This window comes from Petaurus breviceps, unplaced genomic scaffold (assembly GCF_028583685.1).
Source record: "Petaurus breviceps papuanus isolate PSGF00001 unplaced genomic scaffold, PetGlider_PUasm1.0 90879, whole genome shotgun sequence".
NCBI classification, from domain to species: domain Eukaryota; kingdom Metazoa; phylum Chordata; class Mammalia; order Diprotodontia; family Petauridae; genus Petaurus; species Petaurus breviceps.
Window position 1 is genome coordinate 13,888,844 of NW_027187368.1, and position 27,032 is coordinate 13,915,875.

General features: G+C 38.8%; 1 protein-coding gene across 7 annotated transcripts in view; it reads left to right on the forward strand.

The window, feature by feature from the left end:
* Window positions 1-27,032, forward strand: part of TPX2 (TPX2 microtubule nucleation factor) — a 65,910-nt gene that overhangs the window by 30,046 nt on the left and 8,832 nt on the right. For 4 of the 7 annotated variants that reach the window (XM_069073905.1, XM_069073904.1, XM_069073903.1 and 1 more), the window contains 11 exons: window positions 5,673-5,801; window positions 7,116-7,235; window positions 7,486-7,607; window positions 8,379-8,530; window positions 9,860-10,031; window positions 14,894-15,032; window positions 15,863-16,079; window positions 20,044-20,139; window positions 21,473-21,646; window positions 25,437-25,589; window positions 26,743-26,854. In XM_069073905.1, the coding sequence (XP_068930006.1) occupies window positions 5,673-5,801; window positions 7,116-7,235; window positions 7,486-7,607; window positions 8,379-8,530; window positions 9,860-10,031; window positions 14,894-15,032; window positions 15,863-16,079; window positions 20,044-20,139; window positions 21,473-21,646; window positions 25,437-25,589; window positions 26,743-26,854 (1,586 nt within the window). The remainder of the gene's footprint in view (window positions 1-5,672; window positions 5,802-7,115; window positions 7,236-7,485; window positions 7,608-8,378; window positions 8,531-9,859; window positions 10,032-14,893; window positions 15,033-15,862; window positions 16,080-20,043; window positions 20,140-21,472; window positions 21,647-25,436; window positions 25,590-26,742; window positions 26,855-27,032) is intronic. The other 3 variants (XM_069073906.1, XM_069073908.1, XM_069073909.1) reach the window with 3 other exon arrangements.

Below are 27,032 nucleotides of genomic sequence, written 5' to 3' on the forward strand. Positions count from 1 at the left end.
CACTGACCCTGGAGTCAGGAAGACCTGAGTTCAAATCTGCCTTCAGACACTTAATACTTACTAGCCATGTGACCTTGGGCAAGTCACTTAACCTCAATTACCCTGCCTTCCCTCCTCCAAAAAGCAAGGGGAAAAAAAAGAAATGAAGATGTCAGAACATTTTGGGTGCCTGTAGCTTTCCCAGCCCTTCAAGGGGCCTTCCTTGTGTCAGCTGAGTAGAGCCTCTTAGTTTTGTTCTTAACTTCCTATGTCATTTTTTGCTCTCTTATGCTAAGAAATGTTTCTTGCTGATTGTTTTACTTTATTGTATTACCTGGTATTCTTCTTTTAAAATGTATTTTATTGATGATTTTGTAAATATCATTGTCATTTCCTTCTTAAACCCTTCCCTGCCTACTAGTAGAACTGCCTTGTGAGAAGATAAGTATCATCAAACAATACAGATCGACACATCAGCTAATCCTGAAAATATATCCTGGATTTCCTTATTCTCATTCACCTGGGCTTCAGTGGGCATACTTGTGTCTTATAACCCTCAGGCCCTTTGTGGCTGTGGTGTCATGGTGCTAATCTCTTCCACTAATATGCTGTATTATGTTAAGAAACTTCTATTCTGTCATGAAATGTGCAGGTTGTGCAGCAAATATTGAAACCAAGAAAAGGCTTAATAAAGCACTTTGGCACTCTGGGAGAATTGTGATCTCTCTGATGTCGGTATAACTTTTTTTTCTTTTTGAATACATTTTTCAAAATTTTTGAATATTTTATTTTTTTCCAATTACATATAAAAACAATTTTTAACATTTGTTGTTTGAAATTTTGAGTCTCAAATTCCTTTCCTCCTTCCCTCCTCCTCCTCCTTGAAACAGCAGACAATTTGATATAGGTTATCCATGTTTAATCATGATGTTAGTCATGTTGTGGAAGAAAACATAGACCAAGGGGGCAAAAACACATACCCAAAAAATAAAGAAAGTGAAAAATAATATCCTTTGATCTGCGTGCAGACCCCATCAGTTCTTTCTTTGGAGGTGGATAGCATTTTTCATCATGAGGCCTTTGGAATTATCTTGGATCATTATATTGCTGAGAATAGCTAAGTCCCTCACAATTGATCATAGTATAATATTGCTGCTACCATGTACAGTGTTCTCCTGATTCTGCTTACTTTACTTTGCATTAGTTCATATATGTCTAGGTTTTTCTGAAATCACCTTGCTTGTCATTTCTTATAGCACAATCTTATTCCATCACAATCATATACTGCAAACTTGTTCAGCCATTCCCCAGTGGATGTGTATCCCTTCAATTTCCAATTCTTTGCCACCATAAAAAGAACTTCTACAAATATATTTGTACAAATAGTACTTTTTCCCTTTTTTTTGGTCCTTTGATCTCTTTGGGATACAGACCTACTAGTAGTATTTCTGGATCAAGGAGTATGCAGAGTTTTATAGCCCTTTGGGCATCATTCCAAATTGCTCTTCAGAATGGTTGGATCAGTCTACAACTCCAACATCAATGCATAAATGTCTCAGTTTTCCTTCACCCCCTCTAACATTTATCATTTTCCTTTTCTACCATATTAGCCAATCTGTTAGGTATGAAGTGGTCTCTCAGAGTTGTTTTAATTTGCATTTCTCTAATCAGTAGTGATTTATAGCATTTTTTCACATGTCTTATAGATACCTTTGATTTCTTCATCTGAAAACTGCCTGTTCTTATCCTTTTGACCATTTATCAATTGGGAAATGAGGGCTTTATCAGACACATTTGTTGTATTTTTCCCCCAGCTTTCTGCTTTCCTTCCCTTTTTTTTTTTTTTTTTTTTTTGCTTTTGGAGGGAGAAGGCAGGGCAGTTGGGGTTAAGTGACTTGCCCAAGGTCACGTGGCTAGTAAGTGTTTGAGGCTGAATTTGAACTCAGGTCCTCCTGACTCCAGGGGCGGTGCTCTATTCACTGTGCCACCTAGCCACCCCTCTGCTTTCCTTTTAATCTTGGCTGTATTTGTTTTCTTTGTACGAAAACTTTTAAAATCTAATGTAATCAAAATCATCGGTTTTACATTTCATAATGCTTTCTATCTTCTTCCCTTCTCCATAGATCTGACAGGCAAACTATTCTGTGCTCCCCTAATTTGCTACCCTTTAAGTCTAAATCATGTGCCCATTTTGACCTTCTCTTATTATATGGTGTAGCATGTTGGTCTATACCTAGTTTCTGTCATACTCTTTTCTGGTTTTCTCAACAGTTTTTGTCAAACAATGAATTTTTATCCCCCAAACTTGATCAAACACTAGATTATTGCATGCCTAATCTATTCCACTGATCCACCACTCTATTTCCTAGCCAATATCAGATTATTTTGATGATTACCACTTTATAATACACTTTGAAATCTGGTATAGCTAGGCCACTTTCCTTCATATTTTTTTTTCCATTCATTCCCTTGCTATTTTGTTTTTCCACATGAGGTTTTTAAAAAAATTTTTTTTCTAGCTCTATAAAATAAATTGTTGGGGTTCTTTTTGCTTTTTTTTTTCTTTTGAAGGGCGATTGGGGTTAAGTAACTTGCCCAAGGTTACACGGCTAGTTTTTTTTGTGTGGGTTTTAATTGTCTGAGTCTGGAACTGAACTCGGGTCCTCCTGACTCCGGGGCCGGCACTCCACTCACTGCGCCACCTAGCCGCTCCTATAAAATAAATTTTTGATAGTTTCATTGGTATGGCACTGAATTAATTTTTATTATATTGGCTAAGCCTACCCATGAACAGTTGATATTTTTCCACTTGTTTAGATCTGACTTTATTTGCGTGAAAAGTGTTTTGTAATTGTATTCCTCTAGTTCCTGGTTTTGTCTTGGCAGGTAGACTCCCAAATATTCTATGTTTTCTAAAGTTATTTTTAAGTGGAATTTCTCTTTTTATCTCATGCTGCTGGACTTTGTTGGTAATATAAGAAATGATGATTTATATGGGTTTATTTTATTATCCTGCAACTTTGCTGAAATTGTTAATTATTTTCACTAGTTTTTTAGTTGATTCTCTAAGTATACCATCATATTGTCTGCAAAGAGGGCTAATTTTGTTTTCTCATTGCCTATTCTTTTTTTTTTTTTTGCCTTTTGGAGGGCAATTGGGGTTAAGTAACTTGCCCAAGGTTGTTACATGGCTAGTATTTTTGTGTGGGTGTTAAGTGTCTCAGGCCGGAACCGAACTCGGGTCCTCCCGATTCCAGGACCGGCACTTTACTCACAGATGTTCTTATTCTTTTTTTTTATGAGCAGTTGGGGTTAAGTAACTTGCTCCAGTTTACACAGTCAGCTATTTCTGGGTGTGGTGCTAAGTGTCGGAGCCTGGATTTGATCCCCAGGTCATCCCGACGCTGGAGCCGGTGCTCTTACTCGCTGAGCCACCTGGCCGCCCCTCTCATTGCTTATTCTAATTTATTTGATTTATTTTTCTTCTCTTATTGCTATAGCTAACATTTTTGGTACAATATTGAATAATAATGGTGATAATGGGCAATCTTGCCTCACCCCTGATCTTATTGGAAAGGCTTCTAGCTTATTTTCATTACAGATAATGCTTACTGATGCTTTTAGATAGATACTACTTACCATTTCAAGGAAATCTCCATTTATTCCTATGCTCTTTAGTGTTTTTAATAGGAATAGTTGTTTTTGTCAAAAGCTTTTTTATTTTTTGAGATAATCATATGATTTCTGTTGGGTTTTGTTATTCATATAGTCACTTATGCTACTAGTTTTTTTTTTCAATTTTTTAAACTGCTTTATTAACTTCTGATTTACATTATTCATTTCCGCCCAATTTTGAGTTACAAATTTTCTCCCCGTTTTTCCCCCACCCATCCCCCCAAAACAGCAGTCCCACAGGATATCCCCACATCCAATCTGCTCTCTCCCATATTTTCTATGCTACTAGTTTTTCTAATATTGAACCAGCCATGTATTCCTGGTATAAATCCCACCTGGTCATAGTGTATGATCATTGTGATATTTGCTCTAATCTCCTTGCTAGTATTTTATTTAAAATTTTTACATCAATATTCATTAGGGAAATTGGTCTATTGTTTTCTTTTTCTGTTTTCACTTTTCGTAGTTTAGATATCAGCACCACATTTGTGTTGTAAAAGGCATTTGGTAGGACTCCATCTTTGCCTGTTTTTCCAAATAATTTATGTAGTATTGGAATTAATTGTTTTTTAATTTTTAGTAGAATTTACTTATGAATTCATCTGGCCCTGATGATTTTTTCTTAGGGAATTCACTGATGACTTGTTCAATTTCTTTTTCTGAGATGGGGTTATTTAAGTATTCTGTTTTCTTTTGTCTTAATTTGGGCCATTTATGTTTTTGTAAATTGTCTGATTTATTGGTATATAATTGGGTATAGAGTAGCTCCTAATGATGACTTTCATTTCTTCTACATTGGTGATGAATTCGCCCTTTTCATTTTTGAAGATTTGGTTTTCTTCTTCCTTTTTTAAAAGTCAAATTAACCAATGGTTAATTGTATTAGGGTTTTTTTTTCTCATAAAACCAACTCCTACTTTTATTAGTTCAATAATTTTGTTTTGATTTTATTAATCTCTCCTTTGTTTTTCAGGATTTCCAATTTGGTGTTTAATTGAGGATTTTTAATTTGTTCTTTTGCAAGTTTTTTAGTTTCATGCCTGATTCATCGATCTCTTTCTCTGTTACACTTATATAAACATTCAGAGAGATAAATTTTCCCCTAAGTGCTGCTTTGACTGCATCCCATAGAGTCCATATATAACATTTAAGAACCTAGATGATATCATGAAAAGTTTCATTCAGGAAGTGTAAGAGGGGAAAAGTAAATACAAATGAAAGGCAAACCTTTTATACTGTTCATGTAGTGTTCACAGGACTATCTTTGGAATTAATAGCCTGGGGGCGGCTAAATGGTGCAGTGAGTAGAGTGCCAGCCCTGGAGCCAGAAAGACCTGAGTTTGAATCCCACCTCAGAGACACTTAACACACACACACACACACACACACACTAGCCGTGTGACCTTGGGCAAGTTACTTAACCCCAATTGCCCTCCAAAAAGCAAAAAAAAGAAGAAAGAAATTAATTAATAGCCTGTAGTTAACGCATTCATTGTATAACTGTGACCCTGAACTGATGCATCTTGGGACTTTCATTCTCTCATTGTCAGAAGAGATCGTTGGACTAGATAATTTCTTCTTTGCAAGCTCTAAAATGTTATGATTGGGTTCTAGAAGCCACTGTTAAGACTAAACAAGAAGCGATTAAATTACTAAGATAAAAGCTACATGTCTTTACTAGGTAAGAAATAAATCCCTACTCCTGGTACACTTGGGGCAGCTAGGTGGCACAGTGGATAGAGTGCTGGACCTAGAGTCAGGAGGACTCATCTCCCTGAGTTCAAATCTGACTTCAGACACTTACTAACTTTGTGTGACTCTGGACAAGTCACTTAACCCTGTTTGCCTCAGTTTCTTCATCTGTAAAATGAGCTGGAGAAGAAAATGGCAAACCACTCTGGTGTCTTTGCCAAGAAGATCCCAGATGGAGTCACAAATAGTTGAACATGACTGAAAAATACTGAACAATAACAACATTAGTACACTGTATGAGTTATTCTTTTTGATTTCTTCTCCAGGGTGACAAGGAGCTTGTCTGCTCAGAAAAAATCAGAACAAAGGCAGAAACATCAGCTCAGAAAGCAAGCAGAAAGACACCTTGTTCCTGTGGTCAGTGATGAAATGCCACCCTCCAAGAAAATGAAAGTGTGAGTAGCCAGCTGGTTGTGTTTTTCCTACTGCTTCAGGTGACATTGCTTATCCCTTAATCTTCTCATACTCAGGCAAGAAGTAACCTTTCTTTTGACTGCATTTTTTGGCAGGACAATTGGAATTTGCTTTTGCATTTAGTATTACTGCCAATGTAAGGTCAACTTGTCTCAAGTAGGCTTGTGTATATAGTCTCTGAATATTCTGGGGACACTAAGGAAATGGTAGCTAAACTACCATTGAATGTTAGATGTTATTAGTTAGTTAGAGGAATTAATTATGGGGTGAAAACATACCTGTTTCCTAAAAAGTGGGAAATTCAAGACATGCCTCATTATGCGTGCACTGTTGAATGCCCTCTTCTCCTGGGTTTCCTTTTGTCTCTGGATTTTTGTGTCAAACACTACTCTCTTTTGCTTCCCCTCCTACCTGTCTGACTGTTCCTCAGTCTTCTTTATTGGATCATTATCCATGTCATGTCCACATACAGTATGTGTACCCCAAGGCTCTGTCCTGGGCCCTCTTCTCTGGTTGTTCTGTGTCATCTCACTTGGATATCTCATCAGCTCTCATGAGTTCACTTATCAGATCTGTGCATGTCACTCCTAGATAGGGCTAGTCTCTCTGCTGAGTTCTGATTTCACATTATTGACTGCCTGTTGGACATTTCCAACTACTAGATGGTTCCTCAAGCGATCTAGATTTGATATGTCCTAAACAGAGTTCATCTTTCCTCCTTAAGCCTCTTCCACACCTTTCTTCCTGTGGAAAGTATCACCATCCCTCCAGTCTCCTAGATTCACAATTTTGGTGTCATCCTTAACCAACACATGTGGTAATTTACCAGATCTCATTGACTGTTTATTTCCATAGAGTGTCTGCCTTTTCCCCTCTTCTATCTAGTCGCACAGCCCCTACGCTAGTGTCTGGCTCTCACCTTCCCTAAGGTCCTCTTCCTCTTTACCTGTGCCTCTTGGAATCCCTAGTTTTCTTCAGGACTCAGTTCAAGCTACCTCTTCTACATGAGGATTTTCCTCCTTTCCCTACGTGCTTGTGCTTCCTCCTGCCTCCCCCAAGGTTACCATCAATTTGCTTTCTGTGTGTCTTACGTGGATTCTCTTCCCTATTAGAATGTAGACTCCTCAAGAGTAGGGACTCTTTCATGTGTGTCTTTGTATCCTCAGTACCAACACTATAACATACTAGGAGGTGCTTAATAAATGTTTGTTTATCTTGATTATGCTTTGACTGATTTTATGCATGGCTCTGGGAAGATTGAATACATTGTCTGCTTTTATCCTTTCAAACTTTAGTGCTGAGGGCAAAAGTAAGTCTATGGAAAATAGCGCTTCCAAAAACGGTGCCCAGAAGAATGAGCCTTCCCTGGCACGGCCCGCAGGCCGAGTAGCTGTGTCTTGCACACCACCCATAAGGTGAGGATCTCGCCTTGCTGGCATTTGAGCTGTACATCAGACTCATGCATTCCTTTAGAAGTTTAAGCAGGTGGTGACTTGATAGTTTCCAAATGAGCATTGACTTGGCTATGGTGACCTTAAGGAAAATGTATATGGATTCTTGTTTTTCGGGGCTTTGGAAATGACCTTTCGGGATCATTTGAGTGTTAGCATTCTTTGTTCTCTCTCAGTCCATCTTTATTTCTGACTGGCTTGATTTGCCCTTCAGGAAGAAGGTTCTCAAGAGCACAGAGGAACAAGAGTTGGAGAAGAGACTCAGGATGCAGCAGGAGGTGGTAGAGATGCGGAAGAAGAACGAAGAGTCCTTGAAGATAGCTCTCGCAGGTATAGGTCAGCTCTGCCTCCACCTCATTTGGGATTGCTTCTGTCCAGTATCCCCCTATCTATCCAGTGTCCTCTATCCCCTGGGTGGAGATTTTTACAATAAAGGCTCCCTATGATATATATAAAGGCGTGGGGAACCTGCAACCTCCAGGCCACATGTGGCCTTCTAGGTCCTTGGGTGTGGCCTTCTAGGTCCTTGGGTGTGGCCTTTTGCCTGAATCCAAGTTTTATAGAACAAACAAAATTTTTATTAAAGAGATTTTATCTGTGAAATTTGGATTTAATAAAAGGGCTACACTTGGACCTAGAGGGCCCATGTTTACTCACCCCTGAGTCTAAGATATGATTATTAAAATACTAAGACTAAATGTGTTGTACTGCTAACTGTAGTGCCACGATTTGCCCTCTAAACACTGATCTTCCTGAGGATTGTTAGAAGCTTTGGTCGTGATGAGAGAAGGAAGGGTAAAGCTAATTCCTGGAACAATTACCAGTAGAGTTACCTGATAATGGAAACCTGATGCATTTTCAAGAATAAGGCAGTATTGGGAGGATTAAAGACGATGATTTGTTCTGTCCTTTGGCAGCATCCACAAAGACTGTTCAGGAGACTGAATTTAATCCTCTAAAAGTGCCAGTGACAGGTTAGGAAGCTGGCAATCTTAAATGTCTTTGGGCCAGCCAGTTAAAAGTGTTGGTTGACCAGTATTTTCTGCTCATGGTGATTACATTTCCAAAGTTTTAGGTTTGCTTTTTTTTTTTGTCCAATCCATCCAGGGCAGCCTCTGAAGAAAACAGTCAGCCAGGTAACCAAGTCAGTTGACTTCCACTTCCACACCGATGATAGGATCAAACAGCACCCAAAGAGCCAGGAAGAATACAAAGAGGTGAATTTTACATCTGAACTTCGGAAGCATCCTCCATCTCCGGTAAGGTGATGGCAAAGTGAGCCCCACTTACTAAGGTATTCAAAGGGACATTGGATAATTATTCTAGTGATTATTAATTGCCTCAAAGGATATTTCTATGAGTAAAGGTAGAGATATGCAAACCATTCTGGAAAATAATTTAAAATTGTACCAAGCTCTACATACACTTCAATCAGTTTTCAGGATTATTAGTGTATATCTTTTGAGCATCCCTAGTACAAAGCACTGGTCAGATGGAATGAGAATAATGATTTTAGTGAGAATGGGGTAGAGACCCACGTGAGGCAGGACTCTGATGACCTACCTATATTAAGTCATTTTTCTTCTCTAGGCCTCAGTTTCCTCATCTATAAAATGGAAGTGATCCTTTTATCACTTTACTCATGAACAGGTTTGCTGTGAGAAAAGTGCTTTACAAACTGTAGAGTGCTATAAAAATATGGAATGTTAGTAATAATGTGATAATCCAAGAACATATTAAATCCATGTAAACTAACTTAACAACTTCAGGAAAAAATGAAGACCAAGGAGACCTTGAGGTCCTTGAGTACATACAGACCAGATATGGTTAATTAGAAAGAAGTCCATGGAATAGGTGAATCTTAATTGAGTGTCTTACATAATAATTTACATCATTTATCTCATGAGATCCTCTACAACAGTCTCTTGATCTAAGTAGAACAAATGGACTTTATACTTATTTTACATGTGAGGAAAATAAGTCCTAGGTCATACATTAATCAATGTCAGAGCTGGAACTTGAGTCCGCTTAGCCTGAAGAATCCATTTCCACCCTCCTCCTGCAAAACAATCATGGCATGGTGACAGCATTCATAGGGAAGGAAAAGAAAGGGCCGTCCAGGGGCTGTCATAAATGTGGTTAGGATTTCTCTTTCTCAGTAGATACTGATAGAGTGTGTGAAGTGATTGACCTCATTTGCTTTTCTCTGAATATATCTTACCCAAAGAGTGCCAGAATTGGAGTCAGAACAAGTAGACTTGAACCCCTAACTTTGACACTAGCCATAGTACCTTATGACAGTCCCTTAAACTTATTTGGGTTTGTTCCTCTGCCATAAAATGAAGATAATTTTGTGTGCTCTGGCTTCCTGACAGTATTACTATGAGGATAGGGCTTTAGGATTTGTGCTGATCTTATTTTTGAGCATAGGACTTGTACTGCTAGGTCAGGGGTTAAGGCTGCAGCAATCATAGAAACTGCTTTAAAAAAAAATGCTTTCCAAACACCAAAAAGAAGTTGCTGGGTTTTTTTTGTGGAAAAGTTCTCAAAAGAGATTTGTCACTTTGCATCCATCTTCCTGTCTGCAGGCCCGAGTAAGCAAGGGGCCTACCATCACCAAGCCCTTCAATTTGTCCCAAGGGAAGAAAAGACCTTTTGAAGAAACAGCCTCTACTTATGTCCCTCTTGCACAACAAGTTGAGGCTTTCCATAAACGCACACCCAGTAGGTACCACCTGAGGAGCAAGAAGAATGATGAGGGTAAGTGATCCCCTGTCTCTAAAACTGGGTGAAACACTTTTGCTTGGAAATTTTCCTTTGTTGTTTGTATCTGAAGCATCCATCTGGCTTCATAAAGAACCCACAATACAGATCTAAAAAAAAAGCCTGCCACTTGGTGTGGGTAGAAGATATGTAGCAGGGTGGCTAGGTGGTGCAGTGAGTAAAGCGCTGGCCCCGGAGTCAGGAGGACCCAAGTTTGGTTCTGGCCTCAGACATTTAACACCCACTCAGAAAAAACTAGCCGTGTAACCTTGGGCAAGTTACTTAACCCCAATTGCCCTCCAAAAGGCAAAAAAAAAAAAAGATATATAGCATAATATCTCTCTGACTTCTTGAGTTTGTGACATACCTATAAACTTGTGGATTGGGAGGAATGGTCCAGAAGGGTTTCTGCCTCTTCTTCTCTCACAAGTTTTCTATAGTGCTTTCAGGCTTAAAGAGCATGTTTATTATGAGTGGGTAATGCAAGTATTTATCCCTAATTGACAGATAAATTGGAATGTGTCTGATACATATAAAGTTCAGTTAAAGGTCTTGTGACTTCAAAGCCATGTCTCATTTATGTACCAAGCCTCTATATGTCTCCACTGTTATCATTTGCTCTTTTTACCCTGGTCATTCCCCCATCTCCACCTTATTGTTACGTTGACCAAGAGGAATTAAGAAACCCAGGCAAAAATCAATTCACTTTCTTAATGTGTGATTTGGAGAGCTAACAGTTTGGCTGAGTAAGTTAACAAGGAATCTTAAGTCCTAGAATCTCATTGTACTTTGTTGTATAGATAGCATATAGACTTTATAACATTGTTGAGTAACACAGACAAGGAGGGACTTGTATTGTTTCATTGTTAACTTCAGTGCATCTCTGACCTTAGCAATGTGGGTATTCTTTGAAAAGGGACACTTGGCAGCCCACCTACACTTTGTTGACCTGTGAGTTTATGTAAAAGCAAGATACATACAGGCTAACTTGGAAATAATCAACAGAGAGAAGGCACTAGAACATGGGGAATTAGGAAAGGTGGGGTTTTATATGGGACTTGAAGAAGCCAAGAAAGTTGGGAGGAGGAGATGAAGAGCCTCCCTGGCATGGAGGACAGTGAGGCAATATGGCTGGGAATTAGGAACAGCAAAAAGGCCAGGCCAATGTTATAGGACTGCAGAATATGTGCAGGGGTAGGAAGTGTTAAAGGACTGGAAAGTTAGTGGGGGAGCTTGGACATGAAGCACTCAAATTTGAACACCAGGAGATTTTCTGTTTGATTGTGGAAGTGATAGGGAGTAGCTGGAGTTTATTAAGAGAGAGAGGGAGAGAAGGGGGGGGGAGGGAGAGTGAGAGAGAGAGTGAGTGTGTGTGTGTGTGAGAGAGAGAGAGAGAGTAGTCCAGGTGTGAGGTGATGGGAGCTTGTTCCAGACTGGTGGCAGCATCAGGAGAGAAGGGGGACATACTCGAGATGTTATGAAGGTGAAATTGAAAGACCTTGGCAACAGATTGGATCTTAGGGATGAGGAATAGTGAGGCATGGAGGATGACACTAGTTGTTGCCTAGGTGATGCCAGGTGACTGGAAGGATAGTGATACCCTCAGCAGGAAGAGGGGAATGTTTTTGGAGGAAAAGATGAGTTCAGTTTTGGACATGTGTTTAAATTGCTGGAGATTTAACATGAAAAGGGTAAACACCTTTGTTAAGGATATTTCTTTTTTTACATCCTTGATGTTGATAATAGGAGATAATTATCACATATTAACATGAAAAAGTGACATATACATTGGAGGAGACTCTCATGCTGCATTTTCTCTATAGAGTCAAGTTCTTTTAGTAAAACACAATGGATCTTTTGTTCTGTGTATATCTTTCAGTCACTGGTGTGTCTGGGGCTCTACTCTGCCATAGAAAATCACTCATCAATGCCTTCTCATTCCCTTCTGATATCTTTCTTTAAAAGCCCTTAAATTTACATGAAAATTTCTTAAAATATATGTATTGACTATACTCATAAAGATTTTATAGAGATTAGAAATTAGGCCTGTGACTCAGTAGTAATTGATTAGTTGGCCTCTTTTGGGTAAACCAGATTGTCCATGATTTCTCCCCTCATTCGGTCAGAATCTTCTAGGTATCTTGAAAATCAATCCCTCAAAACTATTCACCTTTCAGCATGGATTTTCTTTTTCTTTGTGTGCTTGATCTGATTTAGCTGTTCTTCCTGTCTTTATCATCTTTAGTTCCATTTTCACTTTCTCTTATAGTTTAATTAGGATTGAATTGTTGGAGTCCATGTGGTAGTTCTGCTGTCTACAGTGATGAGAATAATTTGTTATAGAATAGATAACAACTGGTTTCATTTTTCTTTCTGTATTTTTTTTCTTCCTAGTTTCATTTATATGTGATCCTAGGATCATAGCTTTAGAACAAGAAGGGACCTTAAGGTCATCTTGTCCAACCCGTTCATGTTATTGATGAAAAAACTGAGAAGCAGAGGGGTTAATAACTTGCTCGGGTTTATATAACTAGTAAATTCAGAATGACTGGGTTGGGTCTCACTGTAAGTATATGTTTTTCTTTTCACTATTCTTCACTGTTAAAAGAGGTAATAATAGCAACAACAATCCAGCATTTATATAGCACTTTAAGATTTGCATAGTGCTTTTCAAATATTCCCTCATTTGTTCCTTGAGACAACCCTGGGAGGTTATAATCATCCCTGTTTACTCAGTTTTAAGGAGTTATGTTTATTGATTGGCACAGGGCTACAGGTTGAAAATTAGTGATATATTATGTGCCCCATTGTCAGTCAGTCATAAGGTATTTTGTTTGGAAAAATGGAAGAGACTTTCAGTGGAACTATTCACAAGAAAAATGAACTATTTTAAGAAAATTAATGAATAAATTGATTTTTCTTTTCTAATCTTGTCCTTCCCCTTTGAATAAAAAGAAGGAAAAGCAAAAACCTTTGTAACAAATATGCACAGTCAAGCAAAAACAAATTCCCTCTTTGACCATATCCAAAAATTTTTATGTCTCATGCTGCCTGCATCCATCCACTGTATGCCAGGATATAGGTAGTAGCTGTTTTCACTGGTTGTCAGGAATCACGGATGATAGTTGTATTTGTCAGAATTCTTAAATCTTTTAATGTTGTTTCTCTTTTACAAGTTATTATTTTAGAAATTGTTCTTTTGGTTCTGCGCACTTCATCTCCCACATCAGTTCATAGAAGTTTTTCCAGGTTTCTCAGAAACTGTCCTTTTCCTCCTTCCTTGCAGCGCAATATACCATTTTACCAGTTTAGCTCTTCTCTAGTTGCTGAGTAAAATATTCCCCTTTCCCCCTGTAGTTCCTAGTTTTTTTGCTACCATAAAAGGAGCTCTGAAAACAAAAGAAAGTTCTCTGAATGAAGCTAGGATTCATAGCTATTCTTTTTCTCCTTCCATATATTTTGTTCATGAGTTTAGCAGGTTAGTCCAACTTGGAAATTTGAATGGCATTTAGTTTTGATTTCTCTTGGTAAATATGTAGAGACCTTCATAAAGCAGACAATGTCTTATAGTAGAAAGATGATTGTACTTGGAGGCCATTGGACAAGTTGATTTCTCTCTCTGATTCTCTCTTAGTTTCTTAAGGAGGTTGAACTAGTTGATATGTGAGGTTCCTTCCAGCACTGCATAGTCATGTGACACATGAAGATCATCTGGGCTACAGATTTTAAAAGCACTTATCTTCTTTGAGTTGTTTATCAGTATATATGTTAATTTGTTCATACATATTAACCCCCCTACCTGCAGTCATTTGTTCCCTAATGTGAGCTAATAGAATGTAAGCCTCTTGAGGGCTTTTTGCCTTTGTGTTCTCAGGACCTAGCCCGGTACATAGCACATAATAATAGAAGCTTAGTAAATGTTTGCTGAATGAATTAATAAAAAGGCACTCACTGTAAGGTGACTGACTTTTGGGTTTTATTTATGGTGAAAATATCTCATATTCATGGTACCAAGAGTTAAACTGATGTTTATAGGTGGCCTAAAAAATGAATTGTTAGCACCTTCTACTTCCTTTTCTAGTACTTTGCTACTGTCCCTGTAAAAACAGAAGGGGGCTGCATAGGACCCAGGGATGTTTTGTATTTTAAATTGATTCTTAGGTTGCTATAGCCAGAAAATTCATCACTTAGTGGCCATTCTACTGGTGACAAGCCTCTACTAACTTCAGCTCATCCTCAGACCTGTTCATTATTTTTTCAAATGGTTTTATATTCTCTAATGCAAGGGCCTTTAGACTAGTGTAGAAGGTGATACTTAGGCAGAGTGGTAGTTTTAAATAATTATGTAAATGGAGGGACCACTGAATTAAGAAAAAAAAGTCCTGTATTCGATTTGGGAAAGTTAGTTATTTTTCTTTGATATGAATGTCTGTTTCCTAGGAATTCACAGTACTGGGAGTAATCATTGGGCATTGAAAGACCTTTTATTGAACTTGAATGGATAAAGATATGATTTGCAGTAATCATAAGCAAAGTAGTAGAAAGTGTTGATAAATGTGGAAACCTGCATTAACCACTATGTGTGTGTGTGTGTGTGGGGGGGGAAATAGTTTGATATAAGTGACTCTAGTTTGTTTTACAGTGAAAAGGACATTTGTTTTATATAAATCAGAGCTTTTCCTCCTGAGTGGAATGATAAATTGGATGGTACTGAAGATAGTGCTAAAATATGCTAAGGCATCATCTACTTTTGACAGTTATCCATAGAAAAATGTCTACATTGTGACCTGGGCATTACCTGGCTGGAGGTCCAGTGATGGCCAGGAATCCAGTGACATTTTTGTGGTTTCATTTTCCAGGTCTGTTACCTTCCAAACCCTCGGTGCTCAAGATAACAAACCCACAGACTCCTGTATTTAGAACTAAACAACGCATGAGGCCTGTAACGTGCAAGAGCACAGCCGAGTTGGAAGCAGAGGAACTTGAGAAAATTCAACAGTAAGTTTCCACAGAATGGTGGGAAATTTGGCTCTAGAAATTGATTCACTTCCTTAGCTGGTAGTTGCTAGAGTCCTGTCTGTGGGAGTGACACTAAATGTGATCTTTTCTTACCCAGCTGCAAGGTGAGGAGCCAAATGACTAAGGCAGCACCTGAGGAGTCACGTTTGATGGGAAGGATGAGGGGAGAAGCAGCTAGGTGTTACTTAAGAAAAGCATTTGGTATTCTTCCAGATTAATTTGTGTAAATTTTTTGTGTAGTGCTTGGCAGCTACGAAGTGCTTTATAGAGGCCTTATTTCATTCTCATGACTGTGAAGCAGATAGGATATTGTTCCCTTTTACAGATGAGAAAATTGAGGCTTAGTGAGATTAAGTGACTTTTCCATAGCTATTCAGCTATCAGGATGGCAGAACAAGTCTTCTGACTCTTAAGCCCAGTGTTCTTCCCACTAAACTGTGTCTCTAATACCCAGTCTCTTGTTATGGTTAATGCCACTCAGTTAGCTAAGGTTAAATGTTGTTGAGATGGAATATAGAAAATATTTTTCTTCTAATGGTACTATTTATTTTAGTGCTGGCAAAGAGTATGTGGTTCCTGTGAGTAAAGAAGAGTCACATTCTATGCAGTAATTAAATGTTAGGATATTATATAATAATTTCTCCTTTCTAGCAATATTGGAAGATGGCATTTTTCTATATACTTGATTATTGATACTTTAATGAAGTTTAAAATGTGCTATTTATGAAGAGAATCTCCATGATTATTGTTTCTCTTTGGCACAGTTTTTTTTTTTTAACTTTCTTGAAATCCCATTAATTATTCCACAGATACAAATTCAAAGCACGGGAGCTTGACTCCAGAATCCTTGAAAGTGGGCCCATTTTGCCAAAGAAACCTCCTGTAAAGCCACCCACTCAAGCAATTGGTTTTGACCTGGAAATTGAGAAAAGGATACAGGATCGAGAGGCAAAGAAGAAGACGGAAGAAGATCACTTTGAGTTTCATTCTAGGCCTTGTCCCACCAGGATCTTGGAAGATGTTGTGGTAAGAATTTTTTTTACTTCCTTAAATCCAAGTTAAAAGTGGCTGACAAACAGAAATTGAATAAGATGGGTGGGTGCCAACTTGGTGGGATCTGTGTTTATGTTTTAGTTTTTAACAGTGTGAGAACAGGTTGAGGTGCTATTGGGGTATGGAATTAATTGGGTCAGGTTAATTGCAATTCCTGGTAGTTAAAAAATTTTTTTTGATAAATAAAGGCCATTTATTCTCTTGATTCCTTATTCTGGCATGGAGTTGAGTGACCCTATGTTCTCAAAGATTATGCCAGCAGTTTATTGATGATAATGATGAAGAAAATCATTATATAATAATGAATAATAGAATACCTTATGATAATACATTATATTAATGTAATATAATTATCATGTTATATATCACATTTATAATTGTTACAAATATGTAAATAATCGCATTAATATACTATAGTAATCCTTATTCATAATTATTGCAGCCAGCATTTAAAGGTCCCAGAACATATTACATATATTATTTAATTTGATCATTACAACAAACATGTGAAATAGTTGCTATTATTAGCTCTATTGTATCAATGGAGAAACTGAGGCTGTGAGGTTAAATGACTTCTCCACAGTCTCGTAGTTTATATGTATCAGAGCTGGAATTCACACTCTGATTTTCCTGACTTCAAAGTGTGGGGGCACCCAAGGTGCTGCCTTCCTGCCTCAAGCCATAACTGTTCTTGCCAAACTGGAAAAATAAACACTTCCTAATGGATTCATAATTTTGTTGATTGTACTGGCTTTTAAGGCATTTGTTATTTCACTGGTTTTTTTTTTCTTTTTCGGTAAATTTATTATTTATTTTTAACACTCTTTTAAAATTTTGAGTTCCAAACTCTGTCCCCGAATACTACCCCTCCCCCACCCACTGAGAAGGCAAGTGATATTATGTCAGTGATATATGTATGAGATCATGCAAAACATTTCAAAAAAGCAAGAAAAATATGCAAAGTGAAGAAATTATATTTTAATTTGCACTCAGAATTCATCACTTTTCTCTCTGGAGATGGATAGCATTTTTCATCATTCGGAGTTGTCCTAGATCATTGTATTGATCACAGTAGTCAAGTCTTTCACAGTTGATCATCATTCTAACATTTGCTGTGCCAGTGTGCAATGATGTCCTAGTTCTCCCTTCGTTTTGTGTTGTATAGGGCTTGCCTTGTTTTTCTGAAACCACCCTCCCCTCCCCCCGTGTCATTTCTTAGGGCACAATAGTATACCATCATAATCATTTGCCATAACTTGTTCAGCCATTTCCCAATTGATCACCTTGCTTTCCTGTCTTTGCCACCACAAAAAGAGCTGCTGTAAATGTTTTTGTACGTAATAGGTGCTTTTCCTTTTTCTTTGATTTCTTTGAGATACAGACCAAATAGTAATATTGCTGAGTCAAAGGGTATGCACAGTTTTATAGGTCTTTGAGCATAGTTCTAAATGGTTTTCCAGAATAGTTGAACCAGTTCACTATTCTGCCAACAATCCATTAGTGTGCATCGGGCCTGCATAACCTGCAGCTCACCAAAGGATTTCTGGAGGCCTGTGAAAAATGTAGAGCAAAAAATTATTTTCATGTAGAGGAGATTCTTTGATGTGCCATAAGCGGCCTGTGGGCTGTAGGCAGCCCTAGGACTGAAGGTTGTACAGGCCTGGTGTACATATTTTCCTCTCATCTCCTCCAGCATTTGTCACTTCTGATTGGTTGAGGTGGTACCTCAGAATTGTTTTAATTTGAATTTCTCTAATCAGTAGTTATTTATAACATTTTTTCATATGATTATAGATAACAGGTTTCTTCTAAAAACTGCCTGTTTATATCCTTTAGCCATTTGTCAACTGGAGAATAGCTCTTATTTTTATAAATTTTGACTCAGTTCTATATTTGTATATTTGAGAAATGAGGCCTTTGTCAGAGAAGTTTACTGTAAAAATTTTTGATATTACTTCATTGTCTGTGGTCCCTTATAGCAAAATATAATTTCCCTATTATCTATTTTAATTAGGTCTGGGTTTGCTTTTTTCTTTGTCAGATCTCTTTCAAAGATGTGTGCATGTGACTGTGCAATGATCTTACTATGATTTTCTGTACTTTGCCAAGTTTCTGTTTATGATCTGCAGTGTCTTATATTCCAGTCTTGATGAATGTAGGTAGACTGGGAATCAGAAGACTTGGGCTCTAGTTCTGGCTGTGTGACCTTAGGTACATCATTTCTCCTTTTGGGGTCTCTTTCCTTTTCAGTAAAATGAGAGAATTGACTAGATCACATAAGGCCTTGAGAGCTCTCAAAGTTCTTTTATTTTGTTTTCCTACCAAATCTCTTAACTCTCTAGCAACTACAGTCTTTGGTTGTTAAAGGGTCCTCTGAACTTGTCCTTTTGAGTTGCCATATTTTCCAGAAATGCTAGACCCAGTAAAGTGACCTTTTCTAATCCAACAGCCACATTCATAAGGATGTTAATTAGGTCAGACCTACACAATCTGATGGCTTTCACTACTTTTTTCAATTTCAGTCTAAATTTTGCAATAAGTTTATAATCTGAACATTTTATACCATATACCAAAATAAACAAGCCCCAAATGGGAAGCAACCTAAACAAAAAATAGAATATTAAAAAGACTAAAGGAAAAAGGAAAGAGATGCCTTTCAGATAAGTTTCATATAACCAGGTACATTCTGGTTAACTGCTGTATACATGGGGTTAAGAGCAAGGGGTACAAATGGATAGCTGACTAACATGAGCCGTTAAGATGGAGTGTTCTCACTAGCATGATCTTGGATAGTTCTGTATTAAGTTCAAAAATGAACCATGAACTTAAAAAAAAACTATTTTAAGAAGAGAGAGGGGAGATGTGGAGCAAATGTTATCTCAGGAAGGTATGTAAGAATGTGCTTGCTAGCCCTGGTCTTCCTGCATCTCACTCCTCAATTCAGTTTCAAAATACCACTGCTAAAATTATCCCCTCCCTTCATCTATGCTACATGTCCACCCAGTGCCCCTAGATTCCCATTAGGTTTCAGAATCAAGTTTAGATTTTATATTCTTACCTTCAAGGCTTTTCAGCATTTCTTGCTCTCACATTACCTTTTTTTTTTTTTTTTGGAGGGGGCAAGGCAATTGGGGCCAAGTGATTTGCCAAAGGTCACACAGCTAAGAAGTGTGTCAAATGTCTAAGGTCGGATTTGAACTCAGGTCCTCCTGACTGCAGGGCTGGTGCTCTATTGACTGATCCACCTAGCTACTCCAGAGGGAATAATAATAAATACATCAGGACCTTTTAAGTATAAAAAAATGTTTTGCCATTCAGAGTCATCATCTTGAATGCCTAAACTTCTTGGCACTTCCCCCCCATACCCTCCTTAAGGTGGAATTCGACCCTCAATTTCCCATTGTGGCAAGCTTCCAAGTGCAGCCTTCTACCTCCTGTGCCTTTTATTTAATCAATATTGCTTTTGCTCAAAATTGTTTTAGGAACTCCTCTTGGAATTGTCTTTAGGCCCAGTGATACTTTTTATAAAGAACTTTTTAAAGTTTTGCTGGGGCATTTTGTTTTTAGATTAGTTCTCCTTACCTCTCAAGAACCTTCCCTTGTAACAAAGAATAAAGTTTATGACATTTTTTGGGGGGAAATTCTAAATAGTGACACCGATTTTTTTTTTCTTTCTGGATGTGGTTATAAAGTACTTATGAGCCATGGCTGATGAATATAATGGGTGAGTGAACTGTGTGTCAGTAAAATAATGAGACTGATTATCTTGTGTGTATCAAATGTTGGAGTCATTTAACTCTGTAGAGTCTGAATGTCAATCTGGGTTCTCTGGGTAGGTACTTAGGAAGGTGACTAGCTGGTATGTAAGCTTTAGGGCACAGGACCTTGTGATAGATTCATCTGATTAACTAATGCACCCCTTTCTCCTTCCTCCCAGGGTATTCCAGAGAAGAAGACGCTCCCTACCACAGTCCCCAGATCTCCTGCCTTTGCCCTGAAGAACAGAGTCCGTGTATTCCCCCGAGAAGAGGAGGTGATTTGGGGAGGGGATGGGCAGGGATTCGACCCACTGACTTTTTCCTCTTGAACACGTACCCTTCTACAGTTGCTAGAGTTCAGAGTTTACTGTTATCTAGAATTGGCTTTTCAGAAGTGAGTTCAGAAATTCTCACCCCTGGTTTGCTATGCAGAGGGGTGTTGTCGCGAGTATGCATATATGCTCAGCTCTATGTCCATCTGCTCTTGAGAGGAGAGTTGAGGGGGCTGTACACAGTGGATCAATTTACAACTCAGGAACGCCCTTAGAAAGATGTGACAGTAGAGATTAGCCCCCAAAATTGACCATTATGCTGTCTTTGGTACATGGTGTTCTAGGTTTCTAACCCTTGTCCTGGAGTATACATAGACTGTTACCAAGCTGCAGTGGACTCTTAAAAGTCACATAAAGGGGTGTCATCTGTCTGGTCTCTTTTTGCCCTAAGGGTCTGAGTTGCAACAGATGTACTTCATGGCAAAGTTTCATGAAATCAGTATGCGTAAACTGTCATTGATCAGGCTAGTTTCTTATTTCCTCTCCTAAATTGTCTATAAATATCTCTATGGATAGGGTAATTTTATAGCAGGTATTAAACATAAGGTTTTTTTTAGGCACATTTGTAACTAAAATACTTGTTAACTCTGAACCAAAGCCATTTATACGGTCTCAGTCTTGTTTTGGAAGAGGGAGCATGGCATAGTGGATAGGGCCTGGGATATGGAGTCAGGAAGCCTAGGATTCAGCACTCGCCTCAGACACTTATTAACAGTGTGATCTAGGTCAAGTCACTGAACTTCTCTGGGCCTCACTGTCCTCCTTGGTAAAATGAGGGGGTTGGATTGAATAGTCTCCAAGGCTCCTTCCAGCTCTAAATGCATGATCCTGTGTACACGAAAGCTGCACTTTTATATGATTCGACAGTGAAACAAAGGAATACCCCTTATCACAGTGAGCCAAATTGGAAGATAGTAGGCATCAGGATCCAAAATAAGAAAGATGTTTCCTGTCTATGTCCAGATGTAAATAACTTTAGTGCTCACTTAGTGGAATGCTTTTATTCTACTCAGAAACTTTATATATAGTCTGAGGTTTTATAGCTCTCTGAGCTTTTCAAAGTTCTTTTATATAAATTCTCTCATAAAAGGATAGGTGTTATTCTCATTTGCTGCATAAGAGAACAGGCCAGGAGAGGGTAATTAACTTGCCTATGATTATATTATGTAGCTAGTTAGTGGTAGGGCCAATATCCTTGTGCTTAGCCCTCCATCTTTAGCATTCAACACTCCTAGTATGGAGGAGCTCTATTTGTGACTGAACTTTTCCTTCTTAGGAAGAAGAACCAGTAAAGATCAAATCTAACCCCATGCCACACTATGGGGTGCCCTTTAAGCCGAGAATCCCGGAGCAGAGAACCGTGGAGGTTTGCCCCTTCTCCTTTGATTCCCGGGACAAAGAGCGGCAATTACAAAAGGAGAAGAAAGTAAAAGAGCTGCAAAAAATAGAGGTAGCTGTTTGGATTTTTGTGTTGAGACTTGATGATAAATATAGTGAACCTGTCCAAGGTGGGGGGTATTAACTTTCAATTGTTAAAGCCTAAGTATTTCCCTTTTTCTCATCTCATTTAATCCTCGAACCATATTGACCAATGGTGTGATATAACTACCCAGAAAAGCCAGTGAGATCTTGTGCTCAAGATGTGGTCTCCAGAATGATTTCCACTATATTTTGTGAAGGTTAGATGAGATTTAGAATATTGTGTGCTCTTTTAAGGGCACCACATTTTAGGAGGGATGGTTACAAACTAGTGCCACTAAGATGTTGATATGTCATGGGATATGTCCTAATTTTTGGTTTAGGGAAGTGTAGAGAAGAGATGGCTTGGGAGAAAGGGATGATAATCACATCTTTCAAATATATGACTTGTTATTGTTTGGAAGAAAGTGTCTTGGGGGAACTGGGACCAATGGGTAAAAATTATACTGAGCAAACCTGCTCAATCTAAGTAAGAGTTTCTTCACCATTAGAGCTGTCTAGCAATGGAGTGGGCTGTTGGAACAGCTTGGTGGGAAGGTGGGGTGGAAAGACTCCAGGGAGACCTGATGAGATGCTGTAGAGACGATTCCTGCAGGGAGTAAAGTATTAGATTGTCTTACCTCCGAGCCACAGAATCCTACAATTAGAAGGGATTTGAGAGGCTGGTTATCTAGTCCAGCTGGTACGTAAACAGATGTCTACTAAATTCTACAGTGTTTCTCACCAATACTCATTGAATCTCCCCCTTGAATATCATCAGTGATAGGAATGGAGAATGGGGGGAGGAGGAATGTGTTGTATCACTGTTTACCAAAGCAGTTCATTCTCCTTTTGGACAACTTGGATTGTTAGGACACTTTTCTTTATATCACAGGTTGAACTTTCTACAACTTTCCACAGTTTCCAGGCATTTTCCTTTTAATACCTTAGAACTTCTGCACTAGAGAAGAGCCATCTAACCTCATCCACGATAAGAACTTCTCATTTCACAGGCAGTTACCCAGAGACATAAAGTGGGTTGCTATGGCTTCCAAAGTCTCCTTAAAGCCTGGTCCCCTTTTTGTGTGTCATGAAGGCATCTCTCAGTTTGACGGACATTGTTGCTTATCCTTGCTATGGGGACCATTCTTGAGTTCTTGGGGGAAAATGTCAGTGGTACTAAGCTTAATGTAGAAAGAACAGATCATCCCAAGTCCTTTTATTTTTTTTTTTGTTTTTGTTTGTTTTTAATTTTCAACATTCATTTCCACAAGGTTTTGAGTTAGAAATTTTTTCCCCGTCTTTCCCCCACCCAAAATAGTGAGCCTGCTGAATACCCCTTCCTCCAATCTGTTCTCTCCTATATCCTCCCCCATTCTCCCTCTAACTTTCAAGTAGGGCAAGATGGATTTCTGTACCCCAGTGCTTATATATCTTATTTCCCAGTTGCATATAAAAAACAAATTTTTTTAAACATTTTTTTTTAAAACTTTGATTTCCAGATTCTTTCCTTCCTTCCCTTGTCACCCACCCCTACTGCAAAGATACGCGATTCAATATAGCTTGTACATGTATAGTTATACAAAACGTTTCCATAGTAGTTATATTGTGAAAGATTAACTGTATTTCCCTCCATCCTGTCCCACCCCCCACTTATTCTATTTTCTACTTTGACCCTGTCCCTTTTCAAATGTGTGTGCTTCTAACTATCCTCTCCCCCAATCTTCTATCATCCCCCTTTTTATCCCCCCCTCTTCCCCCCTACTTTCCTGTAGGGTAAGATACCCAATGAGTGTGTATGTTAATTCCTTCCTTAAGCCAAATTCAATGAGAGTAAGGTTAACCTTTTTGCCTTCCTGTTCTTTCTCTCCATTGTAACAGTTTTCTCTTGCCTCTTTTATATGAGATAATTTACCCTATTCTATCTTTCCCTATCTCCTTCTCTCATTATATTCCTCTCTAAACCTCAATTTTATTTTTTAGATATTATCCCTTCTAGTCAACTGATCCTGTGCCCTCTATGTATATGTATACACATATATGCACACACTCCCATATGTATTTATACACACATACACCCTCCTATATAAATATATATATGTATGTATACATATATATATTCCCTTCATCTATCCTCATGCTAAGAAAAGTCTCATGAGTTACAATTATAGTTTTTCCATGTAGGAATGTAAATAGTTCAACTTTAATAAGTTCCTTATGATTTCTTTTTCCTGTTTACCTTCTCTTGCTTCTTGTATTAGAAAGTCAGATTTTCTGTTCAGCTCTGGTTTTTTCATCAAAAATGCTTGAAAGTAGGGGTGGCTAGGTGGCACAGTGAATAGAGCACTGGCCCTGGAGTCAGGAGGACCTGAGTTCAAATCCAGCCTCAGACACCTAACATAAAAACTAGCTGTGTGACCTTGGGCAAGTCATTTAACCCCAATTGCCCTCCAAAAGCAAAAAACAAACAAGAATACTTGAAAGTCCTTTATTTCATTGAATGACCATATTTTCCCCTGAACCAAGTCCTTTTAAAACCTACAGAATCCATGAATTACTAACAATATACCCTCCTTGGGACTGTTTTTGTTTTTTGTAGTCTGATGGGCTAGCTTGACAAATATTAGACATTTAATAAGTGCTTGTTGAATTAAAACATGGACTTTGTAGCCCTATTTATTCATTTAAAAACATTCTGAGGAGCGGCTAGGTGGCATAGTGAATAGGGTATCAGCCCTGTAGTCAGGAGGACCTGAGTTCAAATCCCGCCTTAGACACTTGACACACTTAGTAGCTGTGTGACTTTGGGCAAGTCACTTAACCCCAAATGTCCTCCAAAAAGCAAAAAAAAAAACCAAACATCTGAGAGGGGTCCACAAGGTTTACCAAAGTGACCAGTCCACAATACAGAAAAGGTTAGGAATCCATGTATTGGACCTTGTTGCTGCTAACATCTTGATTTGCTTTCCTCCCTGGGCTCTTCGAAATTTAGGCAATTCTCTTACTATACAAATTTGACTCTCCTGTGGGTGGTTCCAGGACCCTGCATCTGCACAGGCTCTGGCTCCTGGTAGGCTGCTGCAGACTCACTTAAGGGTTCTAGTATGGGCCAGCCCCACGCTGAGAGCCCTATGAGGGGACAGGTGGGGAGGTATGTGGAATGGTGCACTTACATTAAGCGAGAACTGTCCGTGCCCTTAGCTTCTCTTGGTCACTGGGGTTGTTAAGCAGTAGGAGAAGCTTAGTAATGAGAGCTCTAGATCTGGCCTGTTTTGACCCATCTGTGATCTCACTTAGAAACTAGTAGTCAATAACCCAGTGGCAGAGATTTCTGATGCTGATCTGACCCTCTGCTTCCCATCTTGACTGAGCAATTAATGTAGAATGAGGATTTGTGTACAGGCAGGTTTAGATCATAGAGAAAAAATTTGGTACCTCCAGAAAGTCTACCCCTCCAGTGTTCAGCCTAGATGTGGCCTTGTTTGGAAGTTTTTACTTTTGGGTCAAAGCCTTGGCCTAAGGGAGAGCAATTCTTGTCCAACACATGGGGCAACACATGAGTCTCTCAGAAGGCCGCACTGGTCTGTCTCTGTGTGTGTGAAGAAGAAGCTGGGTGTTAGAGTTGGAGCTGGTCCTACTATTACAGTAATAATCACTGATGACAACCAATCCTTGATCACTTTGGCTAGGCATATCTAAGATTGTAGCTCTGAGGCTCCGTCTATGTCTTGCAGTAAATCATGTCTCATACTCACTTATTTTTGTCTTTTTCTTTTTCTTAGGATCAGGTGCCTAAATTCAAGGCACAGCCTCTGCCTCAGTTTGACACCGTTAGCCTGCCAGAGAAGAAAGTGAAGACTGTAACACAGCTTGAACCTTTCCACCTGCAGACAGATGAAAGAGGAGCTCTTAAGGCTCAGATATGGAAGCAGCAGGTGGGGACAGACGGAGGGAGAGCAGTGGGGAAGTTACTAAGAAAGAGGGACCCTCGCACTGGAAGTCTGTCTGTCTAACATAAGGATTATATTTCAGAGAGTAGCAAACTCAGCAATTACCTGGGACATGTCGCTATTTACTAGATTTCCTTAAAGGGGGGAATATCTTTAAGAACTTAACTAGTCAAGTTTGTTAGACGGATTTATTTCACTTTCTGGAACTCTGTAAACCTGATTATCGTTTGCTATTGTATTGGTGCATTGACGAGCAGAGTATGGATGATAAGCATGCTTTCCCAGTAGAGTGTGCTGTAAGTTACTTTGTTAGATAGTAGATAACATGTATGACACCTGCATCAAAATGGGCACAGGCCAAACCAAGAAGTGTGGAATGGTGTACATGAGTCAGGCGAGAATCTGTCATAGCAGCTTCTGATTTATTGATCAGAGGGCAGGGTTTATATTATGAATGAAAAGGAATTATCTCATATCTGTATGTTTTTATGTCCTTGTTGACTTACGTAATTCCATATGTTTTATTATACTTTTGCATGCATCTGTGTCTGGGTCACAGCTCAGTTATCACGTCCTAAACTCCTGCAAGTCAGGAAGAGATGGTGAGCCAATCTTAAGACATAATGTAGCCTTCGTGGGGAACTGCCTTGGGAGAAATCCTGAACCAGATTCTTCCCATATATGGACTGGGTCAGAGATTGGCCCTCAGCACATGTAAATGGTGAATCAGTTGTCAACTAAATGTTGCCTTATTCGAGAGCTGAATCCTTAGCTTAGCTGGGAAAAAAATCTCAGAGAAGCCTAAAATTGTTTTCACCAATTATTTAGAGCCTCTGTCTAAAGGAAACTATGACTTGACCCCAGTTTGTAGGAAATCCCCTCCTCTGCACCAGAGAGTTCTACTTTCCAAGAACTAGCTGAATTCCTACCCTTGGTGGTGTTTTCTGGCATAATGTTTAATTTGGGTGATTATTGTTTTGTGATTAGCATATTTAGGTTGTCAATTGTCTGTATGTGTTTAAATCGGTCTTCTGTAATCTCTTAATGTAAGAAGTTATTTTCACTAAGTGAGGAGTGAGCTGGAGAAATGTAGCTAATTTCAGTTATGGTTGACTTTTTTCCTCTTTATTTTCTAAAGCTTGAAGAAGATTTAAAGCAGCAGAAAGAAGCAGCTTGCTTCAAAGCTCGTCCAAACACCGTCATCCATCAGGAGCCCTTTGTTCCCCAAAAAGAAAAAAAACCAACGTCAGGTGAGATTATTGTGTTCACTTCCAAAGTACTTGGGTTGGTGATTGAAGAAGTTGCAGTGAGACTCCCAGGGCCCAGGAAACTGCTGAGACCTTGTAGTTCAACTCAGTCAGTTGTGTTAGTGTAATACTGTGCCATTAAAGAACATGGAGGCTGGGTTCAATTCAGAGAGGCAGAATG